This window comes from Meles meles, chromosome 10 (genome assembly GCF_922984935.1).
Source record: "Meles meles chromosome 10, mMelMel3.1 paternal haplotype, whole genome shotgun sequence".
NCBI classification, from domain to species: domain Eukaryota; kingdom Metazoa; phylum Chordata; class Mammalia; order Carnivora; family Mustelidae; genus Meles; species Meles meles.
The window spans coordinates 109,213,840-109,235,466 of NC_060075.1; the positions used below are offsets into that span (position 1 = coordinate 109,213,840).

The 21,627-nt window shown below is 43.0% G+C and overlaps 1 protein-coding gene across 2 annotated transcripts in view; it reads left to right on the forward strand.

Moving 5' to 3' along the window:
* AMPH (amphiphysin) overlaps positions 1 to 21,627 on the forward strand; it is a 276,162-nt gene that overhangs the window by 163,131 nt on the left and 91,404 nt on the right. For both annotated transcript variants that reach the window (XM_046021643.1, XM_046021642.1), the window contains exons 6-11: positions 3,847 to 3,954; positions 6,336 to 6,421; positions 16,292 to 16,367; positions 17,059 to 17,141; positions 19,751 to 19,889; positions 20,960 to 21,088. In XM_046021643.1, coding sequence (XP_045877599.1) covers positions 3,847 to 3,954; positions 6,336 to 6,421; positions 16,292 to 16,367; positions 17,059 to 17,141; positions 19,751 to 19,889; positions 20,960 to 21,088 — 621 coding nt within the window. The remainder of the gene's footprint in view (positions 1 to 3,846; positions 3,955 to 6,335; positions 6,422 to 16,291; positions 16,368 to 17,058; positions 17,142 to 19,750; positions 19,890 to 20,959; positions 21,089 to 21,627) is intronic.

A 21,627-nucleotide genomic window follows, 5' to 3' on the forward strand; every position in this document is an offset into this window, starting at 1 on the left:
GGGGTTCTTTGTGTCTCCTGGATTTTGATGCTTGTTGCCTTTGCCATATTAGGGAAATTCTCTACAATAATTCGCTCCAATATACCTTCTGCCTTCCTCTGTTGTCTTCTTCTGGAATCCCAATTATTCTGATATTGTTTCATCTTATGGTATCCTTTATCTCTCCAATTCTCCCCTCTTGTTCCAGTAGTTGTATGTCTCTCTTTTGCTCAGCTTCTTTATTCTCTGTCATTTGGTCTTTTGTATCACTAATTCTCTCTTTGGCCTCATTTATCGTAGCAGTAAGAGCCTCCATTTTTTTTTTTATTTGCACCTCATTAATAGCTTTTTTGATTTCAGCTTGGTTAGATTTTAGTTCTTTTATTTCTCCAGAAAGGGCTTTTATTTCTCCAGACAGTGTTTCTCTAATATCTTCCGGGCCTTTTTCGAGCCAACTTGCACCTTGGAATCATCATTCTGAACTCTAGATCTGACCTATTATCAACGTCCGTATTGATTAGATCCCTAGCCTTCAGTACTGCCTTTTGTTCTTTTTTTTTGTGGTGAGTTTTTCTGCCTTGTCATTTAATCCATTTAAGAATATGTGAAGGAGGGGCGCCTGGGTGGCTCAGTGGGTTAAGCCGCTGCCTTCAGCTCAGGTCATGATCTCGGGGTCCTGGGATCGAGTCCCACATCGGGCTCTCTGCTCAGCGGAGAGCCTGCTTCCCTTCCTCTCTCTCTGCTTGCCTCTCTTGTGATTTCTCTCTGTCAAATAAATAAATCTTTAAAAAAAAAAAAAAAGAATATGTGAAGGAGAGAACAAAATACTAAAAAAAGGGTGGCAAAGACCCCAGAATAATGTGTGGTAACCAAATCAGAAGAGACCCCAAATCATGGGGAGAAGAAAGGGGGTAAAAACAAGTTAAGAAATTTGAATAAAAAAAGAAAAAAGTAATATATATATTAGACTGGTGAATAGGACAGAGCCAGCCACTTGATTTTGGGAGTATTTTGGTCTCTTAGTAGAAACTACCTCCCATAATTTTAAAGAAAGAAAAAGAAAATGTATACACGCACACACACACACACACAACACAAATAAGGGTTAACACAATGAAGGGATGGAATATGCCTGTAAAGATGAAAATTTTTTTTTAAAGATTTTATTTATTTATTTATTTGTCAGAGAGATAGAGAACACAAGCAGGCAGAGCGGCAGGCAGAAGCAGAGAAAGAAGCAGGCTCCCTGCTGAGCAAGGAGCCTGATGGGGGACTCAGTCCCAGGATCCTGGGATCATGACCTGAGCCGAAGGCAGCGGCTTAACCAACTGAGCCACCCAGGCGTCCCAAGATGAAAATTTTTAAACTCTAAAAAAGGAGTTGATAAGATAAGGTGCCGGGCTAAGTAATCTGTTCGTGTTAGCTCTTGGGAGCTTTTTTTCCCTGAATGCTTTCCGTAGAGCTCTGGAGGACTGGAATGAAAATGGCGGCCTCTCAGTCTCTGGCCTGGAAGAGCCGAATACTTGGGGCCCCACTCAGTGCGCCCTTGGGGAAAGCATTCAGTCACTCTCGTCTTCCTGGTCTCCCGCCATGCTGTGAGCTTACCCGGCCTGTGATCGAGCGTTTCTATCTCTGGCACACAGCCCCATTTGGAGTCTCCAAACCCAGCAGATCCCTGTCACCTTTCCAGGGGTGTCTCCCCGGATCTGCTACTAGTGGGTTTCCTGCTCAAAGATCAGTGGCCTACCTGTGCCACGGATCACAATTTAAGGTAATGCCAAGCTGAGAGCTCACTCCTCAGCTTTGTCTCTGTATCCATCTCCCCCAATCTGATACCCACAAACTCTGTGATACTCAGACCATACTCCCATCCTTCTGTGACCCCACAGGACATGAGATCATACTGTCCCAGCGAGAGCTCCACCCCTGCTTAGCCTCTGGAGCGATGACCTCAGTGGAGCAGACTCTAAATGTTCTGATTTTGTGCTCCATTGCTCCGCTGCTTGCGGGGAGCCGGCTCCTCCCCCCCACTGCAGTCTATCTTCCCATTGCTTCTGATTAACTTCTCGCAGGTCCTACTTTTCAAAAAAGTGGTCGATTTTCTGTTTCTAGAATTGCTGCTCTTCTTTACTTCGATCTCCTGTTGGATTTGTAGGTGTTTGGAATGGTTCGATAACTATCTAGCTTAACTCCTGCTACCTGATGTCATCCCAGCCTACTACTTCTCCACCATCTTGACTCTGCCTTCTCAGCTATCACTTATTGTTGAGTGTTAGACTTATAATGGGGATATGGCTAGTTTTTGTTATACTTGCTTGGTTTGTCCTTTTTTTTTTTTTAAGATTTTATTTATTTATTTGACAGAGAGAGAGACAGTGAGAGAGGAAACACAAGCAGGGGGAGTGGGAGAGGGAGAAACAGACTTCCTGCTGAGCAGAGAGCCCAGTGCCAGGCTCGATCCCAGGACTCTGGGATCATGAGTTGAGCTGAAGGCAGACACTTAACAACTGAGCCCCACAGGTGCCCCATGTTCTTGGCCTGTCTTAAGCAACATTAGCCTCATAACTTTGGTTGGCCTTAGACAGGAATTTCCTGCCCCACTCGAGTGGAAACAGACCTCTGCTTGTTAAAGGAGACAGACCATGGCCCAAGAAGGTTTTATACGCCTCCCCAATCAGTAGAGATTTTTCTTCTATCTTTCCTTGTGTAATATTGATCTTTATATATATCATAGGGGCCCAGAAGGGTTTCCTAATCATTTTGCAGGGCCAGATTGGTTTTGCCTCTATTCCTCTCCATCAAGCAGTATACCTTTGCCTGTTTTCTGTGGCCTGCCTCCTTAAGCAACTTAGAGCTTTGCCTTGTAAGAGAAAAAGGTGCATGAAATGGGCACAGCCCAGTGCCCACCCTTTAACACTCATAGTTCACTTCATTCTCACCTGTACTGCTAAAGAGTATCTTCTTCCCAAGTGTTCTTACAGCATCCATTGGAGGCTGAAGGGAAGAGTTTACCCTTAAGTGCAATTTGCCCTTGTGTCTTGGCTACCCAGCTTTCCACAGTGATACCTTAACCCATGCTAGGCCTCTAACATTTTGTTAAAATGTTGGCTGATGTCTTCATGTCCACAACTTCTTCCTGTACTTTGGTTTGTTGGCACAAACGATTTGTTGTCTTGTCTCTCCTTGGGAGACTTTGTTCTTCTTCCCAAATACAAGACTTCAGATTATTTCGCTGCCTTGTGACCCTTAGGTCTCTGATGGGATCAAAAGGAGTTATCCTTTTATAGATTATCCAAACTTTTTCTTGTCTGTGTGAGATTGACATTTGTTCTAGCTGTCTAGATCCTAAACGAAATGGAGTCTCTAAGGATGCATGTGTTTTTATGGCTCCTCAGGTGATTCTAATGAACAGAAGGATTGAGGAACGTGACTAAGAAAAAGGATTTTTTAGGAAGTAAATTTGCATTATAGGACTTCTGTTGGTATGAGTGTTATTAGAATTCTCAAACCAAATCCTACTAGAGTCTTCCATGATATTCAAAATGGAACACTGAAAGACTTAGAGTAGAGGGTAAAAGATAGTATTGCTTCCGTTAACCAGTTTTGGAATTGTTCTGATCTTGACTGCAAATTCTACCTTTCACTGTTCATAATCAGCCCAATTATTTTCAGAAGGAAAGCTATTTACCTTATGGTTTTTACGTAGAGACTTGGAAGTGGTAGTGGGATTTCCAGGTATCACTTGTTGACTGAAGTTCTGGTTCACTTTCAGTCTCCAGTCAAGATCCTCCGTTACTCTGCACAATGGAAGCATTTTAGTCATCAAAAAGAGAATCTATAATCATGCATGCATTTCCTCGTCAACAGAATCGCATCGCAAAACGCAGCAGGAAGCTGGTGGACTATGACAGTGCTCGCCACCACCTGGAAGCTTTGCAGAGCTCCAAGAGGAAGGATGAAAGTCGGATCTCGAAGGTAAGAATTGATCCAACTGTTGACACCACTCTCCATATTATATGATGTGTAACAACTTCGCTTTTTAAAATTAAGCAAAACTCAGAGATCTTGTGGGTTCAGTTCCCAACCATGACAATAAAACAAATATTGTAATAAAGCCATCAAATGAATTTTTTAGTTACCCAGTATATCCGAAAGTTATGCTGACGCTATACCATAGTCTATCAAGTGTGTAATAGCATTGGGTTTAAAAATACAATATTTTCATTAGAAACACTTTATTGCTAAAAATTTTATTACCTGAGCTTTCAGCAAGTCATAATCACTGATCATAAATTATAACGAATATAATAATAATGAAAATGCTTAAATATTGCAAGAATTACGTGAATGTGAGACAGAGACATGAGGCAAGCAAATGCTGCTAGAAAAATGTTACCTATAGGTTTGCTTGGTGCAGGATTGCCAGAAACCCTCAGTCTGTAAAAATATTCAGTGTCAGTAAAGCACAGGGAAGCAAAGCATAGCAAAACAAGGTATACCTGTTATTTCCTTTATAAAGGAGAGTGGAATTAGGACAGAATTTAAGCTGATACATGGTACTTGTGGACTGCTTTCCTTAATTTTTTATAAGGTTTTTCATGTGATTGTAGAGTTCACATGGCTGACACGACTCACACATTTTGGTCAGAGTAAACCTTGGCCCCAGCCATACCGTAGGCTCAGTGGCAGTAATGTGTTCCTCCACTTCTTTCTGTGTTTAAGGTCCATATTGGAAGTTAAAAGGCAGATTCGGATAGAAAACCAAATTTGAAATTCTAAGACATAACCTGTGGTTGCCAGAGAGTGCAGATATGTGCTGGGCTTATAGAACATTCGTTTTCTTTTAGAAAACCCATTTCAGTAACTTTTACTATGTAAGCCAGTCACTTACAGATGCCAACTGACACCTGCTAACTATTCCTTTTGCTTTCAGTCTTGCCTCCTATCTGCCTACACACAGCTGTCTGAATAGTATTTCTACATCACATATCTAGATCTGTTTCTTCACTGCTTGTCTTTTAATGGCTCGGTTAGCCTGCAGAAAACAGATCTAAATTTCTTAGTGTAAATATGAGACCCGCACAACTTGGTTATGACTCACCTGTTCATCCTAATCAACTTTTGAATCTTCTTTCCCCTCTGCTCCTCCTCTCATGCCCACCCCCCTGAACTAAAGCTCTCCTGACCCTCACATCAGTTCCTGAGCAGCCGCGATGAGAGCTGCCCTGTGTATAAGACACCTTAGGTGCCATGCACCCTCTCATCTGTGCCATCGCTTCTTAATACTCACAAGACCTGTGAAGTGGGCATTACCATCTCCGTTTTATCAGTGGGGCATCAGAGATGAAGAACGTTAAAACCGTTTCGCAAACTGACGCCGTTAGTAAGCTAGGATTCTAACCCAGGGAACGCCGCCTTCATGCATTGCAGCACCTCTCCCCCTGCTTCTTCAGGGAACACTTGCTGATTCTTCAAGATTCCTCTAGAATATCACTTTCCCTGTGCAACCTTCTGTTTCTGTACCGTCTTCCCCAGTAGCATGCTGTGCAATAGTTTGTAAGCGCTGGTTTGTGATGTAATTATTTAGATTTCTCACTAGATGGGGAAGTCCTTTGGGAAGTATCCATGTCCAGTATCCAGAACAGAGCAGTGTACGGGACAGGCAGTTATATTTTTGTGGCCAAACTGCCAGGCTACAAAAGCAACCATTGTAATCAAGTCAGTTTTTGTGTTTTAATAAGACTTAATATTTTGGGGTGCCTGGGTGGCTCAGTGGGTTAAAGCCTCTGTCTTCAGCTCCGGTCATGATCCCAGGGTCCTGGGATCGAGCCCCGCATCGGGCTCCCTGCTCAGCAGGGAGCCTGCTTCCCTTCCTCTCTTTCTGCCTGCCTCTCTGCCTACTTGTGATCTCTGTCTGTCAAATAAATAAATAAATAAATCTTTTAAAAAAAAAAGACTTATTATTTCACTGTTACTGAAAAAAATTATGCGAATTTTATTTGTTTTTTGGTTTGTTTTTGAGAGGAATATGCTTGTGCTTGTGAGTGGGAGAGGGGTAGAGGGAGAGCGAGAAAAAGAATCTTAAGTAGGCTTCATACCTAGCCTGGAACCTGATGGGGGTGCTCAGACTTACCCTGAAATCATGACCAAAGCCTAAATCAAGAGTCAGATGCCTGACCAACTAACTATCGAGGCACCCCCCCTAATTATGTGGATTTTAACCAGACAAATTTCTGTCCTTCTCAATATGCTGTAAAGCTATTCCCATTTTATGTTAAATGCTGCTGTTGTATATAGAAATGGCTTGCGTTTCAATGACATTTTTTTAGTGTAAACACTTGTTATGTGTCTTCTAGGCAGAAGAGGAATTTCAGAAAGCACAGAAAGTATTTGAAGAGTTTAACGTTGACTTACAAGAAGAGTTACCATCGTTATGGTCAAGGTAAAGTTGCTTCTGTACAGGGTGTCCACAACCCTTTTAAAAAATCAAGAACAGGGAAATCCCTTCTCTTGTCTTTATTCCTTGTGACGCTAAAGTGCCATCCAAGAGAAGTGTTCTCTTTCTTTAGTTTTAGGCAGTAGCTACTTGCCACATATGGTGGGCTGTTGAACACTTGGACTATGGCTAGTATGGTGGAGGAACGGCATTTTAGATTTAATTTATTTTGTTTTGATTCATTTAAATTTAAATAACAACATGAGGCTAGCAGCTATTCAATTGACCACTGAGTTTTAGACCTTGATCTATTTCTCAGATGGGGCCCCAGATCTCTATTAGAGGCATGTGGAGAACTGCCCTTAACTTTGAAATTTACAAGGATACATTGTAGCTCTTGGCAGGACTCCACTTATTTGGAGAGGTCATCTGGTCTTCCAACTTTGATGTCAAACCTCTGCTTTCAGTTCTGACCTTTTAACCTGAACTTCATTCCTGTTTGAAGGGCTAAATATTCTTCTCATTATGGGTACGCTGCATTTCCTGTGGCATGAAGTGCATTGTCCATCCTTTGTCTTCTTTTTCCCACTCAGTGGTGGAACCAAGAAGTTGTTGGATCAAGTGGGTCCTTACGTCTCTCAATTTACATCAGTGCCTGATACTCCCCTGCCAAATAAGCAGAATTGTGTTCTCTGTACAATCCTGCTTTAAGGCAAACCACCTAGCCCAGCTTCCAACCAGACTGGCATCCCTTAAAACCTTCCTCCATAATCTGGAGTTCCTACTTATCCTCTAAAATTGTGAGCATTTTGAGGGTCTAGAGTGGAGTTTATCCAAAAAATTGAGTTTGCCTCAATTTTTTGCCTAGAGTAGGCACTCCCTGTTTATTTTTGAACTACTGAAATATCTGGAGGAAATTCTGGTTAGTTCCTGATAAAATCAGCCTATAGGGCATGACCAGTTCAATGTTCAGCCATAACCCAAATCTTAACATGTGTGAAATTAGCTCATTGCTCATCAGAATTTACTCATCGTTTCACCATCTATATTTCTCTTTGTCTTATTATCATTCTTGGGCTCCCAGACTACAAACTGTGGAGTCAAAAACTATAGAAAACCAGAGGACCATCAAAGGGATCAATCCATCCTTTTTCTCTGTGGTCTTCTAGATTGGTCTCTCTCTCCCTGTTCTCACTGTGGGTAATGATGGTGGTCTTGTCCTCACATTTGTGTCTTTGATCTCATCCTGTCTACCTTGTCATTCAGAAGCTCTACTTTGACAGATCTTTGCTAAGGAGCCTACTGTCTGTGCCCAAAGAAGAGGATTTTGAGCAGCCTGAACATATAAAACTTCTAGGGATACAGATGAAGCAAATACCTATTCATAATTTTAATTGAATTTGTCATGCCTTTTTAAAATCACAAATTATATGAAATTATATTTTTTTAAGAAATCTATTTGACGGGTGCCTGGGTGGCTCAGTCTCTAAGCATCTGCCTTCTGCCTTCAGCTCAGGTCATGATCCCAGGGTCTTGGGATCGAGGCCCGCATCAGGCTCTCTGCTCGGCAGGAAGCCTGTTTCTCTCTCTCCCACTTCCCCTGCTTGTGTTCCCTCTCTCTGTCAAATAAATGAATAAATAAAATCTTTTAAGAAAAGAAATATATTTGACACTCATATTTCAAGCAATACTTGTATCTAAGATCTTTATATCTGTCTTTGGCATCCATGTCTTCGTCCTCATTAAGGACACTCATCAGGTCAACGGGTAGTTCTCCAGAGCTTATTATCTTCCCCCACAGATATCCCATCCCAAACACCATTTGTCATTTGCATACAATTTAGACAGTTACTCTGCTCATTCCCACTCTAAAGGAATTTTTGTGGTCTCAAATGTAATTACTTACTCAATTGCTTTTTAAACTGATTTTGCAAGAGCTAAGGTACCACAATACTCAACACTTCCAATTATGAGATAATACTTCTGGGGAAATGGCCAAAATTGCCAGAAGGCAGTTATTATTTGCCTTAATATGTGTTGGGTGTGTAACGAATTTCTTTTCCTAATGTTCTCTGTAAGAATTCAAAACCAGCAATGACTGATGTCATTGAGGCTTATGTGTCTTCCCCAAATAGTATTTGGTCATTCGGTGTAAGAATCTGTCAGAGGATCTTGTAATATGGAAGACTTTATAAGAACTTAAACACAATGGGAATATTTGAAGAATAAATTTGGAGGGAAACCGTTCCCCTCATCTGGCCAAATGCACTCTCAGTGCTTCAGTGCTTTGTAGTCCACTGACTTATTCCCACACTCAAGGCTCACTCCTTTGTATGTCAATCAGGTTCTGCCTTTTGAGGAAAACCTAGTTTAGGCCTTTTCAAAAAATTTTTTTTGTTTTATTTAAATTCAATTAATTAACATATAGTATATTATTAGTTTCAGAGGTAGAGTTCAGTGGTTCATCAGTTACATATAACACCCAGTGCTCATCACATCTCATGCCCGTTTTCACGCTGATCACCCACTTACCGCATCCCCCCACCCTCCCCTCCAGCAACCCGCAGTTTGTTTTCTAGAGTCAGGAGTCTCTTATGGTTTGTTTCTCTCTCAGATTTTCTTATTTTATTTTTCCCTCCCTTACCCTGTGATCCTATTTTCCTTCTTAAATTCTGCATATGAGTGAAATCTGTCTTTCTCTGATTTATTTCATTTAGCATAATACCCTCTAGCTCTATCCACATCATTGCAAATGGTAAAATTTCAGGGTTTTTTGATGGCTGAGTAATATTCCATCGTGTGTGTGTGTGTGTGTGTGTGTGTGTTTGTGTGTGTGTATTACATCTTTATCCATTCATCTGTTGATGGACCTTTGGGTTCTTTCCATAGTTTGGCTATCGTGGACATTGCTCCTAGAAACGTTGGGGTACGGGTGCCCCTTTGGATCACTATATTTGCATCTTTTGGATAAATACCATCTTTTGCTGGGTTGGAGGGTGGCTCTATTTTTATCTTTTTATTTTTATCTATTATCTATTAAGATATTATAAAAATATTTTTATATTTTTTATCTTTTTAGGAACCTCCGCACACTCACCAACACTTTTGTTTCCTGATTTGTTAATTTTAGTTGGGCCTTTATATATATATTGTGTTTTTTGACTGTATTGTGTGTATTGTGTGTGTTTATGGGAGAGAAAAAGAGCTCATTTACTATTGAATACTGTCTATTTTCAAGTGTCATTTTATGCACTTTGCATGCATCATCTCTAATTATCACAATTACCTTTACCCTCATCTTACAAATGAGGATGCTAAGGATGATACTGGTTAAACACTTTGCCTGATGCTGTAAGGTTTATAAATCCTAAAGCTGGCCCTTCAGTAGACTTCTGTGGTATGTCCTGTAAGTCCTGATGTAGGCTTTCTCCTTACATACCGTGAGACCGTATGCGGACTTTCAATAAATCACGTTTATTTCATGTAATCGTTTTATAAACACAGATGTTTTCTTCCCAGCCTTGAGACTGAAGTTAGCACTTCGCCTCTTCTGTGCCTCCCTCCTGTGGTGAAACGAGTACTGACAGCAGCGGTGTTTAAGGAATGTGCTGGAAGAGGGGCCTGCAGATGAGCCTGAGGGGAAATAATTACAGGTGTAGGAGAAGACCAGAAGAGTAGTACCTTAGAAAGCCAAGAATGGAGAGAATTTTACCAGTGAAGGAGTGCCAGGAGAATCACTTACAAAACGGAGGTCCGGCAGTGGAGAGGAAGAGTGTATTGCTTCCAGGGAAGCAAAGGGAAGTTTCCAGATAGGTTCCAGCTGAGGGCGGGGTCACAAGCCTGACTGCAGGTTGGGGAGACACTGTGGTTGGTGAAGCAGGATCTTGACGAAGATGGACCTGAAGAATCGTGGCAGCAGATAGAGGGGAGTTGAGAGGGCAAGGAAAGCCTTTAAAATAGCCGTTACTGTTTTGAGAGGTTGGCAGTGGCAGCGGCACGTATGGGAAGATGTAGGACTGAGGATTTCTGGAGCGAGTGGAGGGTGAGGGATAAAGACCAGGTGTTGGTGGAGCTCGGCCACCCTGTGGGCCCCCAGCATTGAGAGGCCTACACTTGATAAAGCAAGATGCTGAGCCTGAGGGGGCGGTAGCCTGGAAGAAAAGGGCCAGTGATCTCAGATTAAAAAAAAGTTAGCAAGTGGAACAGAAGTGAATGAATCAAGGATCTTATGGCCCAGGAAGTGGGAGTAGGGAGTGTTCTCGTCTCGGTTTGAGTGATGGCAAGATCCAGGGCTCACAAGGTCAGTGAGCCAGGAGTTTCTTATTTGCGTGGAGAGTCGTATTGTGGGGATCTGATGTGTTTGTGTTAGGACCCAGGGAAGGGGAGAGAGACGTCGTGAGACACATGCTGTGGGCACTGTGAACAGGGTGGGGCCTGGGAGGTTGGGAGATGAGCCATATAGGGGCTGAATCTCAGAGAAGGTGTATCAGTGTGCTCAGAGGCTCAGGATCCGGGGCCTGATAGAAGAAAATTCTTCCTTCTTCCAGTCCACCCCCCTAGTAAGTGTGGGATGGCAGAGGATGCTTCCTCTATTGCAGGGGGCTCAGGGGGAAATAGTGACCCCAACCTGACCCATGCAGCCTTCCCTTAGGGCATCGCGGGGGGAGAGTGTCCTGGCCTGCGCACCTTGGTGGTGATAGCTCAGCTCTTAATCCTTCCCACTGTTTCCAAGGACAAAGCACTGTCTTAATAAAGGATTGAAGTTGGTCTTGACGGCTAACCAGATGGGGTCTGAGGATGCCTCAGAGGAGTCCTTCAGGGAAATAGTAATGGCTCAGAGCCACATGTTTATGGAGACCTTGTGAAGTGAAACCTCACTGTACTCACAGCCTGCTACTGTTGGTGGATGTATGCCTCCTGCTGGTGACCTCAGTTTTCTACAAGCCAAGGTAGCCACGTACAGTCAGAATATGCCCTTGCAGTGGGACATGCACACTAGTTCTTCATTCATTCGTGGAATATTTACTGAATGCATGCTCTGACCAGGTGCCTTCTAGGTGCTAGGCCTGTGGTAGTGAATGAGTCAAAGGCGTTCCCTACTTCAAAAGAGTCTCTGATTTCATGAATTGATGAAAACCATCATCTGATGAATTGCATCAAAGATATTCAACACTTTTTTCTAAGTTAAATACATGCTAGTTGACTTAAGTTCTAAAATAAACCATAAAAATATTAGAAAATTGATATTTGTTTAGTCATTCTCAACAAGGTATTTCTGGCACCGCACCAATTATTTCTCTAAATAATACTTTCTTTTCTAGAGAGAGAGAACGAGAATAGGGTTGACAGGGAGGGACAGAGGGAGAGGGAGAATCTCAAGCAGACTCTCCAGGGAGCATGGAGCCAGACACAGGGCTCGATCTCACCGCCCTGAGATCATGACCTGAGCTGAAATCAAGAGTCAAATGGTTAACCCACTGAACGACCCAGGTGCCATGATAATAATTGATATAAACAATATCACTATATATCAGAAAATAAAATTAAAGACAAAAGAGTGGGAACTCTTGTTTTTGCTAAACGTGTCCAAGGATCAATATGTTTAATAGTGATTCCCTTACAAATAAACAAGAAAAAAAACAAGCACAAAGAAATAAACACAAAATATGAATAGGTGACTCACAAAAGAAGCAAAACTAATGGCTAATAAATAAATGAAGCAAAAAGTATCAACTTTAATTAAAGGAATATAAACACAAATGTCAGCAAGGTGTTAACTCTTGCCTATCAAATTCACAACGGTTTTGTATAACTTGATGCTGGGAGCTGAGGGAGTCGAAGGACCCAGCCCTGGTGGGAACAGCTTGGCACTAGTCATCACAGCTTCTATGGTGTCTGCCTCTCCCCCAGCATTTATATTCAAGAAACTTACCCTAAGGAAAGAGTAGAACTGTGCACCAAGTCTTAATTCATACATCTTCATTAGGGTTTTTTTTTTATATACTGGAAATTTTTTTTATTTTTTAATTTTTTAATAAACATATAATGTATTTTTATCCCCAGGCGTACAGGTCTGTGAATCGCCAGGTTTACACACTTCACAGCACTCACCATAGCACATACCCTCCCCAATGTCCATAACCCCACCCCCCTCTCCCAACCCCACCTCCCCCCAGCAACCCCCAGTTTGTTTTATGAGATTAAGAGTCACTTATGGTTTGTCTCCCTCCGGTCCCATCTTGTTTCATTTATTCTTCTCCTATCTCCCTAACCCCCCATGTTGCATCTCCACGTCCTCATATCAGGGAGATCATATGATAATTGTCTTCATTAGGGTTTTATTTTGAAAATAAAAACAATACTCACCAATGAAGGTCAACTACACCCTACACAACTCCTCCATCTGAACTCCCCTTCTGCTACCCCGGTCTATACCCTCTGTCCGTCTGTACTGCCCTGGCCGTCTACACTCCCCATCATGTATACCTGCATCCATCTCTACCCTCCCATCATAGCCCCATCCATCTACCCCCTGCCCACCTACACCCTCCATCCACGTACACCCCCATCCGTCTATCCCCTCCCATTCACACACCTTCTCCTGCCTTCTGTTTAAATCTGACCCTTCTTCAGGGCAGCCCAAGTTTATCCTCTCAAGCAGACATTCACAGCTGACACAAGGCTGTTAATTCCCCTCTCTTCTCAGTGCCCTTAGCTGTTTCTGTCCAGATCTACTTGTTTTTGATATTTCATTGTGGGTGACCTTTTGTGGTAACTTTAACATTCACAAGCTGTCTTGAAGTCTGCTTCTTCGACTCACCAGAACGACAGAGTGCGTGTTCAGGAATCTGCACTCTACCTGGACTGTCATTCTTAGAGCCCCTGGAGCCCACCACTAGGCATGAACCCAGAGTGAATCAGCCCTTTGTTGAGTAATCGAATGAGGGGGGAGGTAAGAGAGCGACTGTTGATGGGAGTCCCAGAGAAGTGGTGCACTAGGAAGACTTTCCCGCAAACAGAAGAGTGAGCCAGTCCCTCTGCGGTGTTGTCCCAGGATTTGCCATCTCGCCTCCCATCCAGCTGCTGCTTTAGGCATTTTCCTCCACTGCAGGTCCACTCCATGCCCATGCCTTAGACATGGCTAGAGGCTGCAAGCAAGCATGGCCTGCAAATGATCTGGAAGATCCTTGACCTCAGAGCATAGGTCTGCCTGCTTCGCTGGGCTCTCATCTCCTAGGCTGCTGGTCTGACCCTCCCAAGTAGTTACTAGTTCCCTGAACATCCTGTGCCAGGATTTTCTTTATTAATATATGTATGTGTACCTATCTGTCTGTCTATACATCCGTCTATCTATCTATAGATACATACATAGAGACACATACACACAATGGATATTATTCAGTCATAAGAAAGGAGGTTATGCCATTTGGGAATAGCTATTAGGGTATCCCTTTAGGGTATCATGCGATGCGAAATAAACCAGACAGAGAAGGACATATGTCCTGCTTAATCATAATGTTCAATACCTACAGTGACCATGTGTCCCTAAATTCACCTCTTTTTTCATTTTGTTGTGAAATAATACATAAAATGACCTATGTGTTTGTGTGTGTGTGTGTGTGTGTGTGTGTGTGTGTATGTATCCTACCTCTAAGCATTACCAGTTGATGGACACTGGGATTTCTTTCCTATCTGGGCTGCTGTGAGGAACGCTGCCATGAATAAGGCAGTGCCTGCATCCCTGCAAGATCCTGTTCTCATTTCCTTCAGAAATCGACCCAGCAGTGGGCTTGCTGGATCCGGTGGTAGTTCTGTTTTTAACTAGTCTTATAATGTAAAAAAAAATAAATTAATTAATAAGTGAAACATGGTAGGAATTTAAGGTATTGGTTAAACTGTAGAAAAAGTAATTTTGCTAATGGGATGCATATAGTGCTTACCTGATATTTCATCTCTGAATCTTGATTTTTATTTTATCTGAATCTCCTTTTATTTTGTTAAAATTCTAAACCACCTGATTTCATCAGAAACCACAGAAATAATGATATTAAGCAGAATTTCTTGACTAACAGTGCATGCTTTTCTATTGATTTTCCTCCTTTTGGGTCCAAATACAAGTTCTCCACTGATTAATTGCAAGACCCTAGGCAGTGAATCTGTCCGTGCCTCAGTTAACCAGGCAGTATACTGAGGCTCACTGTCTTAGGGGTGGTTACAAGAATGACGTGAGGAAATATGTAAAATGTTTCGATGGCTGCTCTTTCTGTCGCCTTTAATGGTGATGGAACATTCATCCATCCGGCTTATTGGAATCCTGCTTACCACAAGGCACAGAGAAAGGGGAAGCACCCTTTTCTCTATCTGTTCATGTCATTGCTTAAAGACTTTATTCATTTATTTGAGAGAAAGGAAGACAGACGTTCTTCCCTCTGTCCTTCTGTCGAAGGAACCCTCGACAGGGAGAGAATCTCAAGCTGACTCCGTGTTGAGAGCAAAGCCCCATGCGGGGCTGGATCCCATGACCCTGAGATCATAACTTGAGCCAAAATTAAGGGTTGGATGCTTACCTGTCATTGTCAGTGTCCTCCAGGTACCCCTCATGTAATTTTTTAAATAAGCGGGGTCCTAAATAAGAGGGGTCCTCAGGGCAGCCTAAGTTTGTCCTCTCAAGCAGATTTTTAGTCATCTGATGTTACAGGAACATTCTTACTTCCCCAAAATACTTTTTTTTTAAATGATTTAATTTATTTATTTGAGAAAGAGAGCATGAGAGAGAGAGAGAGAGCATGAGCACGGGGGGAGAGGCAGAAGGAGAGGAAGAAGCAGGCTCTGTACTACGCAGGGAGCCCGATACGGGACTCCATCACAGGACCCTGGGATCATGACCTGAGCTGAAGGCAGACGCTTAACTACCTGAACCACCCGGCACCCCCCAAATAAGTATTTAAATTACAATCCCCCCCCCCGCCCCAAGAATATGTTTATTCCATATATCTGCCTTATCTAATGTTTCTGGCATCTAAGTCCTTACTTGGGATTTGAAATCTAGTGAACCAGTCAGGATTCTGGAGTTATTTTTGAGAATGTTATTGAAAGAACATGAGTTAAAATAGTAATTTACTAGATGGATTCAGAAGGGTTGAATTAATAGAGTCCACAGGGCCCTCATTGAGAGCAAAGGGAGCCCATACAGGAGGTGCCAGGCTGAATCTGCAAGTGCTGCTGGGTATGCTAACTATTAGAGACATAAGACCGTCCTGTCCCGGTACAACTCCACCCCGTGGGTTTGCTTCACAAATGTGTGAGATACTGTTGCCGGACAGCTTGTGTTTCTATTTGCTCGGTGAAAGCACACTCTTACTTTGAGGAGTTACAGTGAACTGGTAGGTTTTCTGTTTCCCCCATCAAACATATTTCAGGATCCAAATACATGGTACCAAAACGAGACCACGCATAGGGTATAAAAATGAAAGGTAAACTTCTCTATCTCCAGCTCTTTACCCGACACACGTCTAAAATACAAACAGATTCTTAGGGCTGCGCTTCCAAGAGCGTCCTCCCTGCACTAGCGCCCTCGGTGTCCCTGAGAACTTGCTAGAAACGCAAATCCTCCAATCCCGCCTAGGACCTGCTGAATCAGAAACACACCTCTAGCTCACCTCTGCACAGGTGAGAGCCATGGTCCCCAGGCGTCAGCTGCGTTAGGAGAGGTTCTGCTCCAGACCAGAAGATTTGGTCCGGTGTTAGTCAACATCACAGGAAGAAAACATCAGAGGAAGGAATGCATTTATTTAAGATTTTATCACCTTTAAAATTACAGTTCTGCTGACTGATTTTTCCCTGCCCTTCTCTCCCCTCTCTGTCTCCACATGGTAGACGGGTTGGGTTTTACGTCAACACTTTCAAAAACGTTTCCAGCCTGGAGGCCAAATTTCATAAGGAAATTGCAGTGGTGAGTAGTGATGATTATTTTTACTCGTGAAATAGAAAATGAACTTTTTTTTTCCTCTGAAAGTGCATGAAATGGTGCAGCAACATCATCTGTGTGTTTGTTTTCATGGTGTGTTACTACGCTCAGTGGTGTTGCTCTGATGTTGTGTAGTGACCACACAGTTCTGTTTTGTCCAGATTTTATCTCCGTGTTTACAGACAGGCTCCCAGGAATCACAGCCTGTGTCCGTTTCTCTTCTGAGATGCTTTTTCTCTGTGTCCCAGTCTCACGGTCTTGTTTTGCTTTGTTCTCTGTCAGCTTTGAAAGTTGATGTTCAAGCAGTACTTCTTAGGCTGGGGAGGAATGGTTATCTGAACATTCAGACAATCAGCCCTTCTGTCATCAGCTGAAGTCTGAGCTCAGCAGGGTAGTTGTATGACTTTATCTCTAGTAGAGTCAGTGGGAGCAATAAGTTTTCGTTTTCTGTTTGTCCTCTGATTAATGGATATATATATTTTTAAAGGTTTATTTGTGTTTGTGGCCTTTCACTTTTGACATGAATTTACATTGTCCATTTGCAGAATTTAAGTTGTCCGGAGACCATCCATAGTACATAAGATTCTCAGTAGACAGTTCCTTTCTTGGAGCAGTAGCCTGAATTGACCTCAGAATGACTTAACGGCTAATAGACAAATGGTCTCTGTCCCTCTAGCTTTGCCACAAATTGTATGAAGTGATGACGAAGCTGGGTGACCAGCACGCTGATAAGGCCTTCACCATTCAAGGAGCTCCCAGGTAGGCTGTCTTCATTGGAGCCAAGTTATGTCTGTTCACCTTTAACACAATGCTTGTTGCAATTTCTGTAGTCTGCACAAGCCTTTGCTATTTTACTCATTCTAGAAAAATCTAAAACTAAGGAGACTTTCCACATAGAGGCTGACAGCAGCCTCGTTCTGTGCTTGTATGCTGACATTTAGCTTTCAGATTTACTCGGTGTGGGTGTCTGTTGTGGTCACAATAGAATTGGCTCTCTGCCTTTCTCCATTTTCCAGGAGACCCATCAACAGTGGTATAAATTTTTAACATATAATTTCTAGTCATGCACTTGTTAACTTTCTTTGGAGAAGAAAGGAATTCCCCAAACACACGACACTGAGTCCTTATACTTATCGTTGGTGCTGGCATCTTTACTGGTCCATTTTGGGAAGGGAAAGTGTGTAGGTGAGACCTCACCACCATCCTACCTCTTAACTTGACCTCTCCAACACTGCATTGTCTTGATTCTGTTGCACATTGTTTTTGTGAGTATGTCAGTCAGATATACCAAAGGCCCAGCTATCTGTAAGCAGATCGTCTACATTTCTAGGACCTGGCTTCCCATCAGCTTTCTCCTGTGATTTTGGAATTCCTTTATTCCATCCTTCTCAGGCATTTATGTACTCCAGGAATGTGGGCTAATGGTCCTTGGGCTGGACGTAAGAAGATCCAGCTTTCCAGTTTCCGACTATACAGTTAACTTACTTTGCCTTCCTTAAGTGTGTCCAATTAATTCTCTGGTTAAAGATCTCTCTCTCTCTCTCTTTTTCTTTTTTAAATCAGCAGAAAAAAAAAGATGGTATTGAACTAAATGGTTTGTAAGGTAATATTTGCATTTTTAATGTCAATCAACATAAATACTCATACACACATTTATAAAAACACACACTCCTGTACAGGTGCCCCCATCACCATATGTTCAGACCTCTCTGGAGAGAGCTGATTTTCTTCTTTGACGTTCTTTGTATTATCCGTACTCATCATAGTCTCTGTTGCAGAGATATATGAAATAAGCATTTAGTATCTCTTATTTTTCTAAGGGACATTCCCTAAAAGAATACATGAAAGGACTACGCTTCCTCTATAGTATTTCAGTATGAACTTGGAACAAAGAGAAAGTTGTAGGAAGAACGTCAAAATGACATCGGGTATTTTAACAATGATGTACATGAAAAAATGAAGGGTTACTCCCTCCTAAAGACATGAGAAGGACAACTGTGTCTGAAAATCTCAATATTGCTGAATTAAATAAAACGAAGAGAAAATGGGGTCATGACCACTTAACAAATGTTCCTTTCATTTTTTTACATCATTCCTCTGCAGAACGAGGTGGTGAGTGAGCTCTCAGGGGTTGCCCTATTGAGCATAGACTGGGGCCGTGATTCCCGGCAGAGGCCATGATTGCTGGCGGAGCCTCAATCATGCGGCTCATCCGTGTCCTCCGCAGGACCCACTCCCTTGAATATGTAGACCATGCTGTGGTGTGTGAGCTTACTTATTTTGGGGTATAGACCCTACTCCCTCAATCTGTAGACATTAGAAAGACTTAGAGAGTAGAATGTGTCCCCAGTGCCCTCCTGGTCATTGCATTTGAGCTGGTCCCAGGCATCTGGCCTGGTGCCAGGAACATTGTGGGTTCCCAGGAGACATTATTCACTCTCTGCTTTCACATAATTTGTTTGCACATGTCAGGTGTCTCAGCCAAGCCTTTGTTAAAATTTAAGGTGTAGAAAGAGGAACAGCTGATGAATTTATTTTCAAATGTTACCAGAAAAGACTCCTATAAAACCTTATTTTTAAAGATTTTATTTATTTATTTGAGAGAGAGCACACAGAAGTCTGGGCAGGGGCAGAGGGAGAAGCGGACCCCCCACTGATCAGGGAGCCCAATGCAGGACTTGATCCCAGGGTCCTGAGATCATGACCTGAGCCGAAGGCAGACGCTTAACCAACTGAGGCACCCGGATATCCCTGACTTGTATAAAATCTTAGCACTATCCTGAGGACACCTTTAACATCAGATTTATAATTTTCAGGGTAGATTTTTTTATAGATTATGACATAGCAAGATTTCTTGTAAACCAAAAGTGAAAAGTAATTTAGCTAAGTCAGCTCACACTTGGAAAATTCTTGCAGTCTTTTTGGCACAAAGGAAAGAACAGAGGGTTTGCCTTCCCAAGGCCTAAACTCAGACCCACCAAATTGCCAAGTGACTTTAGGGGTTTTTAACCTCTCTGTGCCCCACTCTACTACCTATAAAGTGGGGACAGTGATGCACGGGTGTTGCAACGGTTAGAGACAATATGAATGAATGGGGTCGGGCACACAGACCACAGATGATAATGGTACCAGTTTCACCAACACACAGACCACAGATAATAATGGTACCAGTTTCACCAACACACAGACCACAGATAATAATGGTACCAGTTTCACCAACACTGTCAGTGACCACCAGAACTAATTTAGAAGGGGGCTACGTGACAGACAGAACCAGACGTTCTCCGGATTCCTCTGAGAGGGAGGACCCTGGAAAGTAAGCGCTGTTCTCTAGAAGGCTTATCGCTAACTCTTGTGTGTTCATCTAGCGATTCTGGTCCTCTCCGCATCGCAAAGACACCATCACCGCCTGAGGAGGCCTCACCTATCCCGAGCCCGACAGCTAGTCCCAATCACACGCTGGCACCTGCGTCTCCCGCACCAGCCAGGCCTAGGTCACCTTCACAGGTAGGAAGAGGTGAAATGTACTGGGGAGAATGCAAGAACTGGCGGTGAGGTGATCCCATCTGGCTTAATCCCATAGTGCTGGGGCATTAAAAGGAGTTTCCTGTTGGGGAGACTTGGAGGCTGTGGGCAACGTGATGGTTGCTAAGGAATCAATCTCTCCAACTTGGATTCCTGTTTTCTCACATGCCCTGTGTTGAGACTTCTCTCCCCAACCGCAGCTTCCTTAGGCTCACGTGCACTCCTCTCCTCCCACCTCTCGCTCTCAGAAGGGCCCAATCAATGTCACCTTCTCCCTGTACATTCTCTCCTTCTAGCACTTTCGGTCACACTCGTAGAAACTCTGGCCAAGAAAGCTTCACAGCTTGGTTTTGTGCCATTTTACATCTTCTGGCATCATCCACGGTATGCGGCACACGAGTAGGCAGTCATCAAAAGTATCTGGAGTAAGCAAGTGAGAAAAACAGCGAGGGCTGGAAAAGGTCAACACAGAGAAACTTGGCTACCCTTGTCTTCCACACTTGGGGCGAAGGTGAAATTCCTACAGCAAGAGTTGAAGTTCAAGTCTTTGAAACTAAGGGAAGTGGTGAGAAGATCTGTGGGATAGATCTGTGAAGTCCTTACTTCTCAGAACACTCTAGTGGAAAGTGAAATGCATGTTCTCTGTGGGTGATCTCACGGAGTCCATTGAAAAGCTTTCCTGATTATAATGTCAAAATGCTAATTTCTTGCTGAAATGAGGAATCCGTTTTGGTTGACTTCACAAAGGGGGCAGCCCTAGTTTAAGTTGAGAGACGTAGGCACCTGGCCTTGGCCCTGTGTGCAGTGCTGGCGTCGAAGTGCATGGGGTTGCACTCCCTGAGTGATTCTCAGGGGGCCCTTGCTTGTGAGTGCTCCCAGGGTCACGTAGGCAGACTGCATCCTCTACTCAGTCAGGTCCCTTTTTTCTCTGTGCATATCTAAATGTCAGTCACTGCCATATGTCTGCCTGGCGCTGTTCAGGTGGCATTTCTACACAACTCAGGTGCCATCCTTGGCCGAATTAATTTGCTTGTGTCTCTCATGTTTTGTAGACAAGGAAGGGGCCTCCCGTCCCACCATTGCCTAAAGTCACCCCAACAAAGGAACTCCAGCAGGAGAACATCATCAGTTTCTTCGAGGACAACTTTGTTCCAGAAATCAGCGTGACGACACCGTCACAGGTAAGTGCCTGCTGCAGAGCTGGGATGAGCGCACAGGTACCAGGGCAGAGGGATCCTCAGGGACCAGCTTTCAAGGTGGCAGATGTCAGCCAGCAACACCACTTCCGGTCTCCCTCCAGGTGGGCCTTAATCACTTGGTATGTCTAAAGCATTCTCAATTCTCAAATGGGAAGCCTACACACAGTTTTTGGAAATACTGAAAAGTGTAAAATGAAGAATTTTAACGATTACTTACGTCATACCACCCTCACCTAGACACTGATGCACTTTGGTGTGTTTTCCTTCAGGCTTCGATTTCTAGGTGTGTACCAATTCCATACCACAGCATCCAGATTGTATTGTTACAGATTTCAGACTTTTCTACTTCAGCTTTTTGAACACGTTTTTCATGTCATAATATTGTCTCTTCCAAAGAAAATGTGAAAGCAGAGTATTCTCTCTGATGGATGGACTAGCCCATGATTGCAGTCACAGGTCATTTCTGATTTACTGTTTCTTCACCAGCACTTCTGTGAACGTCAATATATGTTAATTCATGT